This window comes from Heptranchias perlo, chromosome 8, assembly GCF_035084215.1.
Source record: "Heptranchias perlo isolate sHepPer1 chromosome 8, sHepPer1.hap1, whole genome shotgun sequence".
Classification (NCBI taxonomy): Eukaryota; Metazoa; Chordata; class Chondrichthyes; order Hexanchiformes; family Hexanchidae; genus Heptranchias; species Heptranchias perlo.
The window spans coordinates 25,220,173-25,240,060 of NC_090332.1; the positions used below are offsets into that span (position 1 = coordinate 25,220,173).

General features: G+C 42.6%; 1 protein-coding gene across 5 annotated transcripts in view; it reads right to left on the reverse strand.

Moving 5' to 3' along the window:
* The window catches only part of mta3 (metastasis associated 1 family, member 3), a 209,659-nt gene that overhangs the window by 149,729 nt on the left and 40,042 nt on the right, over positions 1–19,888 (reverse strand). For all 5 annotated transcript variants that reach the window (XM_067988810.1, XM_067988808.1, XM_067988807.1 and 2 more), the window contains exon 4: positions 16,519–16,645. In XM_067988810.1, the coding sequence (XP_067844911.1) occupies positions 16,519–16,645 (127 nt within the window). The remainder of the gene's footprint in view (positions 1–16,518; positions 16,646–19,888) is intronic.

The window sequence follows — 19,888 nt, forward strand, 5'->3', positions numbered from 1 at the left end:
TAAAAGTTAAGACTACCATTAAGCATCTGTATCAGAATGCTAAAACCATTTACACTAAAATGTTGAGTTAGAATCATAGAAATTTACAGCACAGAAGGAGGCCATTCAGCCCACAGTGTCAGTGCCAGCCGAAAAACAGCTATCAAGCCCATTCCCACTTTCCAGCTCTTGGTCCGTAGCCTAGTAGGTTACAATACTTCAAGTGCATAGCCAAGTACTTTTTAAATGTGATGAGGGTTTCTGCCTCTACCACCCTTTCAGGCAGTGAGTTCCAATCCCCCACCACCCTCTGGGTGAAAAAAATTCTCCTCAACTCCCCTCTAATCTTTCTACCAATTACTTTAAATCTATGCCCCCTGGTTATTGATCTCTCTGCTAAGGGAAACAGGTCCTTCTTTTCACTCCAACTAGGCCCTTCATAATTTTATACACCTCAATTAAATCTTCCCTCAGCCTCCATTGTTCCAAAGAAAACAACCCCAGCTTATCCAATCCTTCCTCATGGCTAAAATTCTCCAGTCCTGGCAATATCCTCATATATCTCCTCTGTACCCTCTCTAGTGCAATTATATCTTTCCTGTAATGTGGTGACCAGAACTGTATGCAGTAGTCTAGCTGAGGCCTAACTAGTGTTTTATACAGTTCTAGCATAACCTCCCTGCTCTTATATTCTATGCCTCAGCTAGTAAAGGAAAGTATCCTGTATACCTTCTTAACCACCTTATCTACCTGTCCTGCTACCTTCAGGAATCTGTGGACATGAACTCCAAGGTCCCTCTGTTCCTCTACACATCTCAGTATCGTCCCAATTATTGTGTATTCTCTTGCCTTGTTTGCCCTACCCAAATGCATTACCTCACACTTCTCCAGATTGAATTCCATTTGCCACTTTTCTGCCCACCTGTCCATTGATATCTTTCTGCAGTCTACAACTTTCTTCCTCACTATCAACCACACAGCCAATTTTTGTATCATATGCAAACTTCTTAATCATGCCCCCTACATTTAAGTCTAAATCACTGACATATACCACGAAAAGCAAGGGACTTAGTATTGAGCCCTGCAGAACCCAACTGGAAACAGCGTTCCAGTCACAAACACCTGTCAATTATTACTCTTTGCTTCATGCCACTGAGCCAATTTTGGAACCAACTTGTCACTTTCCCTTGGATCCCATGGGTTTGTACTTTTCTGACCAGTCTATCATGTGGGACCTTGTCAAAAGCCTTGCTAAAATCCATGTGGACTACATCAAACACGCTGCCCATTAAGTTACGAGTTAAGGATATGTAGCAGCAGGAAATGATGATATAAGAATTACATAAACATGGCTTACCCCAAAAGACAGAAATGAATGGTATTGGTTGTTTTAGAAGGAGAGAAAATGCCAGAGTGAGAGAGGTAGTTTCATATGTCAAAGAAAATTTGGAAATCAAGAAACATGAATTGATAACCTGGGGTTATCACATAATGAAACAGTACTGTTTGAGTTAATAAGTAGACAAAAGACAAGATTATATTTGGGGTCTACAACAGGTCCTCTGGCAGAATAAGGATGACAACATATTATATGATGAGGCAAAGAGAATATGTAAACACAATAATGTAGGAATGGGTAACCTCAATCAACCCATTATCAGCTGGACGTTTCTTACTGAAAGGGAGACAACAAAATTGTGACTAGTGAATGCGGCACAAGATTATTTTTTGACCCAGTGTGTTAAGGACCTGGTGTAACCCCTGTCCTGATCTGGAGAAAGAGAAAAAGTTAATACAAAATCCTAGGCCACCAGATTGCAATAGGGCAGATTTTATAAATATGAAGAGTGAGCTAGCTAAGGTGAGGTAGAAAGAGAAATCAAATACAGGACAGTACATCAACAATGGGATGTTTTAAAAAAGGAGTTGGCAAAGTTGCAGAAAATTGCCAAATGTGAGATGGATTCCTGGCAGGATAGTGATTTCGTAGAGCATAAGCGGAAATTGGCAGAGATACTTAAAAATAACTGAAGGAGGACCTGAGAAAATACATCCGAAGATCCTGAGGGAAATGGGGGAAGAAATACCAGAGGCCCTAGAAATTATATATCAAGAGTTCTATCAAGAGCAGGGTTGCCAACTCTCCCAGACAGTCCGGGAGTCTCCTGGAATTAAGGATTGATCTCCCGGGCACTGCTGTAAGAAAAATTTGGAAGCCTGCCTGGTGACTGCCACTGCTGTCTGTGGAACGGAGCAGTTTATTATTTCCCAGCTCCTTCCAGATTTCCATTTTTTTGCATGGTATGCAATATCTTAATTTTTTTTTAAGCTTATTTTTACTAGGAACACATTACCATGCGTCTCTTCCAGATGCACTCGCCTTCGCTAAGATGGAGCTGCTGAATATCCTGCGGAAGTCCCAGGATGTCAGGGCGCAAGACTAAAGCGCGATGTATGCGCAGCTTGGAAATGACCAACTGCATCATGTGATGTATAAAAATTGCACATGAAACTCGGGGTCAGGGAGATTGTACACTCTGTAAGTGTATCACATACAGCATAACAGGGATCAGCAGTATAGATTGTACATACTGCAATATAGATAGGATTGCCAACCCTCCCAGATTGTCCAGGAGTCTCCCAGAATTGAGGACTGATCTCCCAGATACTGCTGTGAGCAACTCGGGAGAAAAATCTGAAAGCTCGCCTAGTGACCGCTGCTGCTGTGTCTGGAATGGCACAGTTTTTCCTTTCCCAGCTCCTTCCTGACACGATGCAGCTGCTCCCACGGCCAGCTGGGAATGCGTCTGTGCACACGCGGCCACTCTGAGTCAGCCGTGCAGGGGATTATGGGCATCTGGCAGCACCACTACAGATTGGTTGTTTTTGGTATTAGAAAGTGCTCCTGTGACAGGGAGGGAGTTTAGTTGGATGTGGGAAGAAACACTACCTACAGTTAAAACACGATCAAACTTCTCTCTGAATGAAAACCAAGGAGTGACATTATCTCTAACGCCTCTCTTAACCAATGACAAACTCTAAATGGTCCAAAGCTCAAATCACCACTTTTGCATCACTCGTGTCGTCCACGGCGCTAAAGCTGTCCCCTCCCCGGTACTCAGCATCTCCGTTCATACCAAACAATTCTTTTCCCCCCTCCACACTTCTCGAATGTACCAATGCCAACACCTCTAACACACTCCTAGACTGGATCCAACAAAAAGGTCATTGTAAATAATTCTGAAGACCAAGGCAGCCAGAAGGAGATATTGATAAAATGATTAAATAAGAAAAAACGTGGCAGATCGAATTCAATGTCAGTAAATGTGAGCTGATAAACTTTGGTTAAAGAAAGTAATAATTATACTTTAAGTGGAAATCTGAGTGATGTGTAAGAACAGAGGGATTTGGAGATTCAGGTTCACTGGACAATTAAAGTCAGCACCTCAAGTGGATACGGCCATTAAAAGAAGTTAATGGAATATTCGGTTTAATGGCAAGGTGTAAAGAATATAAAAGTGCAGTGTAGTGGAAAATCTATATAAAACCTTAGTAAAGCCACCATTGGAGTACAGCGTGCAATTTTGTGTTCCACATTATGGGAAGGATGTTGAAGCACTAGAGGGTACAATGCAGATTCACCAGACTGTTGACTGGTATGAGGATATACAAATACAAAGAAAGATGTGAAAAAGTGAAACAGTTTCATTAGAATGGAGATCAAGGAGTGATTTGATAGGTGCTTAAAATTATGAAGGGATGGGAACAGCAGCTGGAAACAGACTATTTCCAGTGATTGAGGGGTTGAGAATAAGGGAGCATTAGGTACAAGATTAATGCAAGAGTTCAGGATAGAAAGCAGGAGAAACTTTCTTTTTACACAGAGGGTTGGTAAGGCTGTAGAATGTACTAATGGAGTTAGTGATTTAAGCATGTCAACATTTAAGAATAGGTTAAATAGGTGGCTAAAGGAAAAGGGAATAAAGGGGCATTGAAACAGGGTGGGCACACGACGATTGTTTGTGTGGAGGATGAATACCGACAGAGGCTGGTTGGGCCGAATAGTCTGTTTCCGTATTGTAATTTCTATATAATATGGAATGGAAAGATCCTACCCTACCCGAACCCGTTTAACTTTGAAGATCCTTAAGATAGAAATGAAACTGGCACTGCTTATGATACAGTTTATTCAGATTTTCAGAAAACTTCTAACAAAATTCCACATCAAAAACTTTATTAAAATGAAGCCAAATGAAGAAAAGGCACTGATTAAACACTAGGGCCCAGAATTTGCGTTCCTCATTAGTTACACTTGTCCTTGCCTGTTTCAGTTCCATGATATTTTGCACTGCTGGAAGTAGGAAATGGAAACGCCTTCTACAGGGTATCTGGGATCTAAGTGAACAGGGCAAGAAACTGTGTATCTCCTTACCCAATCAGACTGAAGGATTGTTAAATAAACAGTGCAAGATCTGGGCAAAGAACTTCAAAGTTAGAATAGGATTTTTTTATTCGTTCATGGGATGTGGGCATCGCTGGTGAGGCTGGCATTTATTGCCCATCCCTAATTGCCCTTGAGAAGGTAGTGGTGAGCCGCCTTCTTGAACCGCTGCAGTCCGTGTGGTGAAGGTTCTCCCATAGTGCTGTTAGGAAGGGAGTTCCAGGATTTTGACCCAGCGACGATGAAGGAACAGGGATATATTTCCAAGTCGGGATGGTGTGTGACTTGGAGGGGAACGTGCAGGTGCTGTTGTTCCCATGTATCTACTGCTCTTGTCCTTCTAAGTGGTAGAGGTCGCGGGTTTGGGAAGTGCTGTCGAAGAAGCCTTGGCGAGTTGCTGCAGTGCATCCTGTGGATGGTACACACTGCAGCCACTGTGCGCCGGTGGTGAAGGGAGTGAATATTTAGGGTGGTGGATGGGGTGCCAATCAAGCGGGCTGCTTTGTCCTGGATGGTGTTGAGCTTCTTGAGTGTTGTTGGAGCTGCACTCGTTCAAGCAAGTGTAGAGTATTCTAACAGACTCCTGACTTGTGCCTTGTAGATGGTGGAAAGGCTTTGGGGAGTCAGGCAAGTCACTCGCCGCAGAATACCCAGCCTCTGATCTGCTCTTGTAGCCACAGTATTTATATGGCTGGTCCAGTTAAGTTTCTGGTCAATGGTGACCCCCAGGATGTTGATGGTGGGGGATTTGGCGATGGTAATGCCGTTGAATGTCATGGGGAGGTGGTTAGACTCTCTCTTGTTGGAGATGGTCATTGCCTGGCACTTGTCTGGTGCGAATGTTACTTGCCACTTATCAGCCCAAGCCTGGATGTTGTCCAGGTCTTGCTGCATGCGGGCTCGGACTGCTTCATTATTTGAGGGGTGGCGAATGGAACTGAGCACTGTGCAATCTTCAGCGAACATCCCCATTTCTAACCTTATGATGGAGGGAAGGTCATTGATGAAGCAGCTGAAGATGGTTGGGCCAAGGACACTGCCCTGAAGAACTCCTGCAGCAATGCCCTGGGGCTGAGGTGATTGGCCTCCAACAACCACTATCATCTTCCTTTGTGCTAGGTATGACTCCAACCACTAGAGAGTTTTCCCCCTGATTCCCATTGACTTCAATTTTACTAGGGCTCCTTGGTGCCACACATGGTCAAATGCTGCCTTGATGTCAGGGGCAGTCACTCACACCTCACCTCTGGAATTCAGCTCTTTTGTCCATGCTTGGACCAAGGCTGTAATGAGGTCTGGAGTCGAGTGATCCTGGTGGAACCCAAACTGAGCATCAGTGAACAGGTTATTGGTGAGTAAGTGCCGCTTGATAGCACTGTCGACGACACCCTCCATCACTTTGCTGATGATTGACAGTAGACTAATGGGGCGGTAATTGGCCGGATTGGATTTGTCCTGCTTTTTGTGGACAGGGCATACCTGGGCAATTTTCCACATTGTCGGGTAGATGCCAGTGTTGTAGCTGTACTGGAACAGCTTGACTAGAGGCACCGCTAGTTCTGGAGCACAAGTCTTCAGCACTACAGCTGGGATGTTGTCATGGCCCATAGCCTTTGCTGTATCCAATGCACTGAGCCGTTTCTTGATATCACGTGGAGTGAATCGAATTGGTTGAAGACTGGCTTCTGTGATGATGGGGATATCGGGAGGAGGCCGAGGTGGATCATCCACTCGGCATTTCTGGCTGAAGATGGTTGCAAACACTTCAGCCTTGTCTTTTGCACTCACGTGCTGGACTCTGGCATCATTGAGGATGGGGATGTTCACAGAGCCTCCTCCTCCCATTTAATTGTCCACCACCATTCACGACTGGATGTGGCAGGACTACAGAGCTTTGATCTGATCCGTTGGTTGTGGAATCGCTTAGCTCTGTCTTGCATGTAGTCCAGGTTGGCCCTTCATTATTAAGTATGCCTGGTGCTGCTACTGGCATTCTCTTCTACACTCCTCATTGAACCAGGGTTGATCCCCTGGCTTGTTGGTAATGGTAGAGTGAGGAATATGACAGGCCATGAGGTTACAGATTGTGCTGGAGTACAATTCTGCTGCTGCTGATGGCCCACAGCACCTCATGGATGCCCAGTTTTGAGCTGCTAGATCTGTTCTCAATCTATCACATTTAGCACGGTAGTAGTGCCACACAACACATTAGATGGTGCCCTCAGTTGGAAGATGGGACTTCGTCTCCACAAGGACTGTGCGGTGGTCACCCTTACCAATAGTATCATGGACAGATCTGCAACAGGTAGATTGGTGAGGACGAGGTCAAGTAGATTTTTCCCTCGTGTTGCTTCGCTCACCACCTGCCGCAGGCCCAGTCTGGCAGCTTTGTCCTTCAGGACTCGGCCAGCTCGGTCAGTCGTGGTGCTACCGAGCCATTCTTGATGATGGACATTGAAGTCCCCCACCCAGAGTACATTCTGTGCCCTTGCTAGCCCTCAGTGCTTCCTCCAAGTGGTGTTCAACGTGGAGGAGGACTGATTCATCAGCTGAGGGAGGGTGGTAGGTGGTAATCAGCAGGAGTTTTCCTGACCCATGTTTGACCTGGTGCCATGAGATTTCATGGGGTCCAGAGTCAATGTTGAGGACTCCCAGGGCCACTCCCTCCTGACTGTATACCACTGTATTGCCACCTCTTTTGGGTCCATTCTGCTGGTGGGACAGGACATACCCAGTGATGGTGATGGAAAAGTCTGGGACGTTGGCTGAAAGGTATGATTCTGTGAGTATGGCTATGTCAGGCTGTTGCTTGACTAGTCTGTGGGACAGCTCTCCCAAATTTGGTACAAGTCTCCAGATGTTAGTGAGGAGGACTTTGCAGAGTCGACCGGGGTTGGTTTGTCTTTGTCGTGTCTGGTGTCTAGTTGTCCAATGCTGGGTGGTCTGTCCGGTTTTGTTCTTGTTGTGACTTTCTGTAGTGAGATTATACAACTGAGTGGCTTGCTAGGCTATTTCAGAGGGCGATTAAGAATCAATCACATTGCTGTGGGTCTGGAGTCACATATAGGCCAGACCGGGTAAGGACGGCAGGTTTCCTTCCCTAAAAGGACATTAGTGAACCACATGAGTTTTTACAATCCGGTAGTTTCAACAAGAGAAATGTTGAATGGAGTTCTGCAGAGATCAGTACTTGAACCCTATTTTTTCTAATCTATATAAATAGTTTAGGTATCCAAGTCAAGTTGACACAGGGAGAAAAAGAAACAGGGTGAACCAAGAGGACGTTTGGTAATTGGACAATCCACTTAGCAATAAAATGCAAAATTGATGAACATATCCTATAACACATCGATTAAAAAAAAATGTAGTTTGTACATATACAATAAACAGAATTAAATGAGCACAGGGAAATTTAGAAAGAAATTTGGGAGTAATAATAGACACATCAATTTCAATATACAAGAACATCTTGCTTTTATTTGGTACCTTTAACACAGCAAATTATCCCACTTAGTCTAGTGTTTAGTTTCAGTTACCATGCACACAAAAAAATATATTTACATTAGTTAAAAACTCATCCCAGTTGTAAAGAGGATAATCTATGAGTAAAGATTAGAGAAATTTAAACCCTACAGCTCAGAAAGAAATTAGTTTGAAGGGGGTGGGCTATATATAAACCCAGATTATTACTTCAAAAGGATTAACAAGAAGCTTGACCCGAGGACATAAATGGAAATTACTAAAAATACAGAATAAAGAAAAACTTCTTTACTCAAAATGTCAAAGGAACTCAGGCCCTCAAAGCTCATCCCACTAGCACAAACTCTCCCCTCCTGGTTATTTGGAGTAATCTACCAATCAGGAGCTTTGGGATTTCTTACAATTCAATGAGATAATATATGGGGATATTTTACGTGCTGGAAGGATGCTTTTGAGGAATTAAATATATTTTCTAATCCCTGACAAGTTTTTGTACTCTTACTAGTTGACCTTCCACACAACTGCTCAGGCAAAGAAAAAAGACAAAAATATAGCATCATTTCCTGTAAATGGGCCTCTGCTCATTTCCCACTCTAATTCTTTGCAGTCCATATTAACCTCCGCACCCACCCCCCCACGTTGTCTCTCCTCTGTCCATCTGTCTTCCATTTTCTCTTTCACTCTTTCTCTTCATGTCTTTCCTCCTGTACATCTCTCACTCTGTCTCACTCATTCTTTCCATATGCTTCTCCTTTTCTTTTGATTGTCTCATTCTTTCCTTTCCCCTCATACAGTCTACACAGACCGGGAACTAGACTCAGGGCTCCACTCTATGACACTGCAGAAAGGAACCTCAGGGAGAAAGGGGGAGTTAGTCATCTAGTTGTATTTGCATGTATATCCAGACCCAGCTACACTCCCAACTCCCCTCCCTTCCGAGCTAAGTGAAAGTGAGCAGGGTGGTGATGAAGGGTGACCGCTGCCCCCAACAAAATGTACATAAGAATAAAGCCCCAGTACTAATATCATTGGAAAAATTATAGCAGTAATACTTTTTTTTAATATTACCATATCTATACATTTGCATGCGTTTAAGTAGGTTTTATTTTAAAACGTATTAAGACTGTGTTTTTTGCAATACCACCGGTACTGGGGCTTCGGGACTAAAAGCCCATTCCTGCAACCAGATTCCTCCTAAGCAGGAGCTAGTGATTGTACAGTTTGAGCCTATGCTAGGAGGGAACTGGCAAGCTGCACAAAGAAAGGCAGGATGTGAACATAGGGATTGGTTTATAGAACCCGCGTGTCTGGTAATATATTCATGGTCAAGTGGTCATAACAAACCAATGAGACATCGAACTTGTCATACAGAACAAAACACAATTTTTATATCCAGCAGTGATTACAAGATAATAATCTCTGATAGATTCAGAGGCCATCATAGACAATGATAATGGCATCTAATAGGTATGAAATCACCCACTTTTAAAAAAAGCAAATTCTGAAGTTAACATACAGTTTTGCCCCTATTGTTGCCAATGGTTGGCATTGATAACAAGTGCAAAAAAAAATCCTTAATGAAGCATCAACAATTACAATGCAACTGCTCCATCCCTCCCCAGCCAAAAATCATCTTCACTCCTCTCATGAAGGGAGTGACTCATGGGTCTGTGTGACTGACAATTTCAAGAGCAGCAGCAAAGTAGATGGAGAGGATTTGCCGATTTGCCGTAGTGCTATTGAGAGGTTGGATTTGACACATGCTATCACTACCGCTTTGCTCCCGAGTCAAGTTGGTGTCAATTTCAGATACATCAACATGCTCTGTAGATGTACAGGTCTGAGGCCTCCTCTTCTCCTCACCCGAGTTTCCCCCCCCACATAGTGCTGTCATGTCCCCTGTCCTCCCTCACACAATTGCCACCAAGTACCAGCACTCCCTCACCCTGAGTCTTACCCAGATCCCAGTCTCCACTCGCCTTCTCTTCCTCTATACCCCAAGTTCTGCCCTTCCTCCAATTGTTCCTTGGGCCCAGCTCCATCTATCCAAGTCATGCCAAGCCCCAGCAATTCCACCTTCCACCTTTGCTGCCATGGCACCATCCTCCCACCCAGTGTGCTGCCAGACCGCAGACAGATCATTCTGCTTCCATACCGAAGTCAGAGTCTCGGGCTGCCGACTCCCTTCCCAGTCCTCCACCATCTAAACCCATTTCATTCCAGAAAAGGAACATATGTGAAAGCCATACATAGAGAGTGGGACGCAGAAATAAAAAGTTAGCTACAGAAGGAGACGATTCTTTTTGTCCATGAGCAATACCACGAGAGCGCAACTTTAAAAAACCAAAACAAAAGAATTAGAAAATTATATACAAGTATTGCCATTTTTGAAGTCTGTGCAAAATTTCCCCAACCATTAGCCCATTTAGTTTTACCAGGACAGAAACCTGCCACAAAACTCCAACATAAACTGAACAAATATGAGATTGCCAGAAATTATATTACCCTTTAGGGTCAGAACATATTTGTCCAACTCTGTAAATACGTAGATTTTACCTGACTAATATGTAAGTGCACAGTAGCTGTATTCACCAAAAAATAATTTTGAGACACTTACAAAGCAAGCATGTTTGCTATGATCCTAAATTTACCATCTTAGGTTAACAGCACAAGGTCTCATTGGAAAGCAGCTATCAGAACTAGTCTAAGAAATACAGTAGAGCTATGTTAGCCATTAAGTGAGTTATGATTTGTGGTAATTTGCAACTTAAAGGCTTTGCTGTTCTGGAAAACCAGTCTAGTAATGCAAGAATGGGCAGTATTACAGCAAATGCATGAAATATTTTCATGCCCTCACTTACCAAACATACTTTCTGTTCAGAGCTCCATACATCTGGGTAATTCATTAACTTTTAAAGATGGACAAAGCATATCTCTCACATGTTGCACACACCAACATCAGGAAAATCCATCATTGGTTTGACTAATAAGTGTGATAAAGCAACAGTACTTTGCTATTACATTAAAAAAATTAGCTTGAAGGGTACCTTGGAACTACAGTCAAATACCTATCAGTGAAGATAGAGATGAGTCCCTACAGCACAACTAATGCACACGGTGACCATCAACGTTCAGCAGTATAGCTGAATATTTGAAAGCAACAAGGACTAGAGGTTCCATGAATCTGACCTTGATGCTCCCTAAGCGAAGAAAAACTTGGAGAAACTGTATGGGCGTGCCAAAAGACAAGTCAAAAACTTTCCCATAGTCTTATCCATGGTCTAATAAGTCTTGTGCAACAAATGGTTAATTTTGTGTTTACACATAATGTTCAGGGTTTCAGGCTTGACAGGAGGAAGAGTATGCAAATCCATGCCACTGAAATTCTACATAGATTTTTCGCACTGATATGTTGTAGTACAGCAGCAATTTTGCAAGTTCCTGCTGAAAAATGGAGAACTGGCTTAAATGCTATCAGCTTTCATTAAAATGCACCAGTCACAATCCTGCACAGGGATAAGAGCTTCTTCAAAAGTTGTAGAGCAAACTGAAAGGCAAACATGAGCACCAACTAAAGACCTCCATCTCTCTCACATCCAGCCCTCTCAAGCAGCTCTTACTGATCCAATCAATATCACTGGAGACACTTGGAACTGGTACAGAGGGGCAAAAAAAGGGGAAGTAACCCGTTTCCCCACCACGCTAGATGTCCAGTTATAAACAAGTGGACGAATGTGGAACTCGTCTGATGTCATCTGCAGCGATGTATGCAGAACAAAGCTTGGCAGGCAGACATGTCACTATAATAATAAAGACTTCCACTGCTAACATTCTCATTTGACCATTGTTTATCCTGTATAATTTAATATAGAGGTTTCCCACATCAAAGCATCTTTAATTGCAATGAAAGTCCAGTGAAACACTCGATGACAGTTTATTACATCCCATTGACAATATCAATTGCAACGTCTGAACGCATTTTAAATAGACATGGAAGTGTTTACAACCAAATCTGGAAGAACTCCATTAGCCAAATCAGTGTTAATTTGAACTAGTTCTACCTTGGATATATTTCACACCAGTGACAGTTCCGACAAATAGAAAAAACAGGAGCAGACTTATAAATGGTTTACCCCATTATGACTTCAGTGTTTCGCTTTGTTCTGTCTGAAGCATCTGCGTAATTCATATTATGGGAAAGAAATGTTTGCATATGCATGAAGCATCTGATAACTTACAATTCTGTCACACTCCTCACATAAAAGGAACATTGCAGAATGCTTTGCAAGCTGGAGTAGGAAGACACTGAACAGGAAAAAAGGTGGAAACATTTAGTGGGTAAGATGCCAAAACTACAGTTGATGCAAAGGAATTTTTGGGAGGATTTTGAAGACTGGAAGGGAGGTGGCAAGATAAAGTGGTTTTGGAAAAGAATTCCAGAGGGCAAGGGCACAATGATTGAAAGGTTGCCTTCTGATAATGGAGCAAAGGTAGGTGGGGAGCACAAAGCTGGAAAAGATTGGGTGAGCGAAAGTTTGAGGGATTGGAAAAGAAAGACAATGATGTTAGAATCAATGGACTGGGTACAGGGAGCCAATGGAGCTTGGGAAGGGCTGATGAGTGTGCAGGATTGTGTGTGGGAAAGGGACACGTAACACAGAATTCTGAATACATTTAGGTTTGTAAAGGTGGAGAGGTCAGTGAGTAAAGCATTGCAGAAATCAATCCTCGAGACAAAAATCTGGATTAGGGTTTCAGTGGCAGTTTTAGAAAGTGTAGAAGGTCAATGTTCTGGATGTGAAAGAAAACCATGTTGGATGTGGGGTAGGAAACAACTCACAGTCGAATAGGACACAAAGGTTTTGAAACTCCAGAATAGCCAGAGGTTGATGGCAGCAAAGCCAGAGGCATACAAGTGCTGTGTGCGGGCTGAAGAGCATGGCTTCGGTTTTGATGACTTGAGATGGAGGAATTTAGATCCATCCAGACGTTGATGTTGGGCAGACAGTCAAAAAGTATAGGAACAGCTTTGAAGTTAATGGTGGAGGTTGAGAGGTACATTTGGGTGTTGTCGACACGCACATGGAAGCTGACCCCAACATGTTGTGTATGGCAGCATGTAAACGAAGAAGAGTCAAGGATGGAGCCCTGGGGCACACCATGTGGTGACCATTCAGGCATTCGCAGAAGTCTTGCACAAAATAAAAGTACCATTAGAGAGCTGTGCATTTGACTGGATGAACAGCATGAAAACTAGGCAAAGTCTTTTGATGGTAATATAAAGACTACAAAGTATAGAAGAGAGAGGCCATTCACCCCATCTAGCTCATCCTTCCATAGAAATCTATGATGCCACCATTACAAGGTCTAACTACCTCTTGAATTATTTCAGAGCTGACAAAACTCCTGTTTTAAAAAGATCAAGAAACACAGCTGGGAACTATAGGTGCACAAGTATAACACTGAGTATATAGAAAATCTTTATAATAATTGAAGGATCTCATGGATAAAGGACTTATTAAAAAGGATAATAAATGTAGATTCAAGAAAATCAGAAATTTGTAAGTTAGAAGCAAGAAGGGAATTCAGGAGGATTTTTTTGCACAAAGAGTAATAAACTTCTGGAATAGTAAAGGCCATTGAAACAAACAATATAAAATTCGGCTCAAGAGAAAAAGTCGAGTGAAATTCCCATTTGCGCTATTAGCATAAAGATATATGCAAGTATGAAGTGGCAATTTCCAATCTACATTTTCCACCAAAATCACAAAAATAGAGCTTTCACTCCCCGGATGCATTTCTGGAGAGATAGGGTTGAGCAATGCAGTGAGAACACGACTAGGTGTGGTTGAGATCAAATAAAGGACAGATTGTTGGGCCCATCAAAGACCCAGGTCCAGGTGGATTACCCCTGCGGCTACGCAAAAAAAGCTAGGCAGGAGATAGCAGAGGCACTAGTATCCATATATAAAAATTCGACAGAAAAAGGAATAGTGCCAGAGGACTGGTGAACATCAAATGTCATTCATATCTTCAAAAAGGGAGATAGAAGTATTCCAGGAAACTATAGACCAGTTAGCTTAACGTGAATGGTAGGAAATATACTAGAATCTTTGCTGAGATAACAAAACATCTAGTGACAAAGAATTAACAAAAAAAAGTAAGCAGGGATTTCTAAAAGGAAGGTCATGTTTACCAACCTTATTGAATTATGTGAAGGCATAACAGAAAGAGTAGATAAGGGCAATGCAGTGGATGTGATATACATGGACTTTCAAAAGGCCCTCAACACGGTCTCACAAAGAAGACTCATAATTGGTCAATAAGTGTGGCGTCAGGGGGTCAGGCATCAGAATGGATTGAAAAATGGATACAAAAGAGAAAAGAGAGTAGAAGTTAAGGGACATTTCTCAGCCTGGCAGAAAGTAGAGAGTGGTGTTCCGCAGGGATCCGTGCTGGGCCCACTGTTGTTCAACATATACACTTATGCTTTAAACTCAAATTGGAGGCATGGGCCAGGATTTTGACCTGGAGCCAGGAAGTGGGGGTGGGGAGGGTCGAACCGCGGACGGAAAACCCGGAAGTACGGGCTTCCCGGACGTCCTTATGATTTTGCATACCGTCATTTTTTTTTTGTCCATTTGCCGTCCGAATGGCCGGCCTGATTGACAGACTGGCCTCAGTCAGACAGGAGCAGGGCAAGGAGGAGGACGTGAAAAGCTAAGTCTTCAGGTAAGTCTTTGATTGTATGGATTGGGGGGTTGGGGGGGGGTGAGTCTTGGGAGGAGTCAGTCATGGGGGTCGGGATCGGGGCTCTTCACGGTGGTCTGCGATCGTTGGGGCGGGGGTCCTCAATCGTTTGGGGGGGGGGGGCCGAGGGGAAAGAGATCGGAGATTGGGGGTAGGGGGATTCGCTGCAGGTAGGCTTATTGGGCCTGGGGGAAGCACTTCTGCTTCTCCGGGCCCACAAGCTGAGACAGGAAGGCACTTACCTGCAGTTTCGGACCTCCTGACTCCTTTCACGTGGCGTGAAGGAGAAGGCCCAGGATTCCCGGCCCCCAGGGGTTGAAATCACAAAACCTTTGAAAATGGAGGCCTGCAGTCTTCTTGAAAGGTTTTAGTGACCAACCCGCCTCCTGGGAGCAAGTTGGTTGCCCGCCCCTCGTCCCGCCTCGGTGAAAAACGGAAATGAGCAGATTGGAGGCAGGAGTTTGAAATTGATGTTATTTTCAATGTCCCCCTGTCCCCAACCCACCCATTTTTCAAAGTTTGGGGTGGGGGGGGGGGGGGGGGGGTGATATGGATAGCTAATAATGTGGAGCACTGCACCAAAATACAGGAAGACATACATAGGCTTGCAGAGTGGGCAGGTAAATGGCAAATTAAATTCAATATAGTGTAGTGTGCGGTAGTTCTAATGGATAGGAGGAATAAGGAGGCCACATTCCTTGGAAGGCAAGAAACTAAATGGGGTCATGGAACAAATATATGTGGGAATACAGGTACATAAATCACTTCCATAGCAACACAAGTTGTTGCGGTCATAAAAAGTGCAACGAAGTACAGGGCTCAATTCTAGAGGAACAGAATATAAAATCAGGGAACTAATGTTATATATATAAAAAATGAAAAACTTTGGTTAGACCACACTTGGAGTATTGTGTGCAGTTCTAGTCTCCATACTACAAAAAGGATATTGAAGCACTAGCGAAAGTGCAGAAAAGATTTATGAGGATGTTACCAGAATAGAGAGAATGCAACAATCAGGAAATATTGAGCAGACTGGGACTCTTTTTTTCTGGAAAAGAGAAAATTAAGGAGACCTGACAGAGGTCTTTAAAATTATGAAGGGGTTCAATAGGGTAGATGTGGAAAAACTGTTTTCACTTGAGGGGGGTTCCAGAACAAGGGTGTATAAATATAAGATAGCCACTAACAGATCAAATGAAGAATTTAGGAGGGATTTCTTTACACAGAGAATGGTGTGAGTGATTGAAACAGATAGCACTGATGCATTTAAGGGGCGGTTTAATGCACACGAGGGAGAAGGGAATAGAGGGATATGAAACAGAGCGGGAAGGGGTCATTAGCGTGGGAGAAGGCTCATGTGGAGCATAAATGCCAACATAGACCAGTTGGGCCAAATGATCAGTTTAACTGATATCTGTAACAAAACTACCCAAAGTATTATACTTATTTTCTTAAATTTACTTTTACACCTGAAAATGCTTTTATTGCATTCAACACACATTAGAAAAACAGCCAAAAGTTTTAAAAGTCAGTACAATTTAAACCTATCCTTGCAAAGAACTGTGTAGTTCAATAACTTAATTGTCTTTATATATTCAAATACTGTTAGTCGTAACTCGATATAATATATGCCAATGGCAAATTTAGCCAGCTGAAAAAAGTAACTGAACACTCAACTGCATTTTTTTTTAAGTGGGAGTGGGGGAATAATTGTCAAAGTATCTCAGAATATTGAGGTTTCTGGAGCTAAAGAAATCAGAAGTCTTTTTTCATCTCTGTATAAACAACGGCAAAATCCACAAGATGGGATTATCCCCAAGTAGCATTCAGTACAAATGAAGTTCTTCCATTGGAGCGCCATTTCATACCTGATGTGTGTAGCAGGAAGGGACTCATATTGGCGAGACAGAAATATCTCCCTGTGTTTAAGCTGATGTCTTTGTTTTTCTGTCAAGTCTAAAATACTTGTTGTTTCCAGTTCTTCCTCCATTTCCTCTGCACAGGATAAAACACAAAACATATTAGCTGAAGCAATCACTTTCTTGAGAGGCTTATAGCTGTTAAATATTGTTTCACAGGGAAAATATTATTTTCAAACAATAGACCACACCAATTTAGAGTGCAATCAAGCAAATTGCTTACTCTATTCTGTCTGGCTGGGCTGAAATACATTCATGGTGTTCCAAAGAGAATTCATAAATTGAATATGATCCAGTGTTCAGATATTGTAACATGGAGCACCTGGAGACAATTATAACAAGGGCAGGCGGCTCATGAAATTGACCCTGGTGATTACTGGGAACACAAAATGACTTGGGAAAAAATATAGTAGAGAAAAAAAGACAACACATTTGCCTTAGCCCAATGCACACTCCAGCAATTTTAATTCAGTAAATGATGGGTAACTGCTTTTAAACTAGGATATTTTAGGCAATTATTAACAGGCTCTGTTGCAACATGATATTAGAATGGCCAGCTGACAATAGCTGTATAAATTGGAAACTAGGATCTTCTGTGCATCTTCCAAAATAAACCACCAATAGAGTTGCTTAACTGTGTTTTCATTACAGTTTTTCTACAGTATAAACTTCAGCTCTCTTTCAAAACTGACAAATTACCAGTACAGAAAACTTTTGTTACAAACCTATGAGAGCCAAATGGAATTTTATAATTTTTTTTATTCATTAGTGGGAGGTGGGCGTCGCTGGAAAGGCCAGCATTTATTGCCCATCCCTAATTGCCATTGAGAAGGGGTGGTGAACTGCCTTCTTGAACCGCTGCAGTCCGTGTGGTGAAGGTTCTCCCACAGTGCTGTTAGGTAGGGAGTTCCAGGATTTTGACCCAGCGACGATATATTTCCAAGTCAGGATGGTGTGTGACTTGGAGGGGATCGTGCAGGTGATGGTGTTCCCATGCAGCTGCTGCCCTTGTCCTTTTAGGTGGTAGAGGTCGCGGATTTGGGAGGTGCTGTTGAAGAAGCCTTGGCGAGTTGCTGCAGTGCATCTTGTAGATGGTACACACTGCAGCAACAGTGCACCGGTGGTAGAGGGAGTGAATGTTTAAGGTGGTGGATGGGGTGCCAATCAAGTGGGCTGCTTTGTCCTCGATGGTGTCGAGCTTCTTGAACGTTACTGGAGCTGCACTCATCCAGGCAAGTGGAGAGTATTTCATCACACTCCTGACTTATGCTTTGTAAATGGTGGAAAGGCTTTGGGGAGTCAGGTGAGTCACTCGCCGCAGAATACCCAGCCTCTGACCTGCAATGTAATAATTGCCTGCAATAATTATTTAGCATTCTAAGCAAGAGTCTCTCTTTAAGTTGTTTTAGGTCAATTTTTAGAATCATTCAAAACTGACCCTTTCTTCGCAATGCTTCCAAAACTCTGAGGGTCGATTGTTTCTCCCTGTACCCCCCAAAAATAGATGGTTTAGAATTCAAACATGAAACAAACAAATGCTACAAAAGTATTGTCTATCTTATTTGAAAGAGGTCTATATTCTTCTCTCTCACACACATCCCTTCTCAGTTTAAAAGCAAACAAACATAAGTATTACCTGAATAGAGCTTTTGAAATTTGGCCTCTAGCATTTCTTCAAATAATTTGAAAACAATCAAGCAAATAATAAGAGAAGCTGAAGAGAAGCATTAAAAGCAATTGGGCTGACTAAATATTCCTGATGCATCTTGGGAACCTGCACACCACACATGTTTAAATTATGGCATCGATCTTCAGTTAACAGATTCAGTTTTATCATCAGGGTTGAGGTTAATTACAACAGTAAGAATTTACAGTGCCAGATCAAATTCAGTTTGAAGCTCAAATGGTACAGAGTCTTGTTTTCTTTGGGCAAATCAGTTCAATATTTCCCGTTTTTATACACGGCATTGATTATTTATATCAAAGGTCACTGATTACTCTAGTGTGGTACTTTTATGTTTCTTATAATTTGTCTACGGTGTGTAATTCCACTTATGGAATCAAATGCATGACTTGACACACCCACCCTACTCACATTTACATTTTCCCATTCTTAGTCTCCTTCCCTGTAATTTGTTTCTCCCATATTTTATTTTAACTTTGACCAGACCATGGTTATATTATTGCCCGCTCCCCATATTGCCAAGTATTGACCACACCCCATTTCCATTTCCACCTATCCTTCATATTCTAAGAATATAGTCTCAGTGTCATCAACAGAGAAACAAATGTGCACGTGGCCCTTTGTTTTAAGGAGGCACAACGAATAAAAGAATTGAAACAAAGTCCGATTTCAACAGGACCCTGTGTTGCCTCTATCATCAAAGCAACCTTTGTGTGCAGTATCATCACACTCAAGCTATATTTCCTTTGTACTTCAACACAAAAAATTGTTATATTGATGTTCCTCCTGCTTCATGTATTGAGGAAGATAGGTTTGACCACACTACCTAGAAATGCTCTATTCAACTTAAGGATGCCCATCACGTAACCGTTGAGATAAAATTCTTCAAAAAGAAATGCTTTTGATAATGTAAGGACAAAATGGTCAGAAGAGAATGACCTCACACCTCTCTGAAAGGAAAAGGCTGGCAGATTTCCTCAGGAGACAACCAAAGCAATTCGACAAAATCTCATCACCAGCACAAACAAGAAAGTACCACAACATGGTACGGGGATGGTGATACAGCGTGAGATCATTCATACACGGCTGAAGGCTATCTAGCACAACACACTGCCCTCAAGATGGCTATCTTAGAAACTTGTAAACAATTTTACAACACCAAGTTATAGTCCAGCAATTTTATTTTAAATTCACAAGCTTTCGGAGGCTTCCTCCTTCGTCAGGTGAACGATGTGAAAATGGTCATTTTCACATCCTTCACCTGACGAAGGAGGAAGCCTCCGAAAGCTTGTGAATTTAAAATAAAATTGCTGGACTATAACTTGGTGTTGTAAAATTGTTTACAATTGTCAACCCCAGTCCATCACCGGCATCTCCACATCATATCTTAGAAACAGCCAAGCACCATTTTTTTCCCCTCTTGGCTTCTTTCGCACTTCCCCATGCAGAAGGCATCAACCCCTTGCTCATGTACAGTTCCAAGGACACCCTTCGGTACGTCACCCAAGCAGTCAGTATTCATGTTCAAACATCAAAGCAAGAGTCAGTGGATTATTCGACAATGAGAGTCATCACAGCCACGCTCAATCCTATCCCTCCTGTCACCTATACAAATGCAATCCTAGCCAGGGTAAC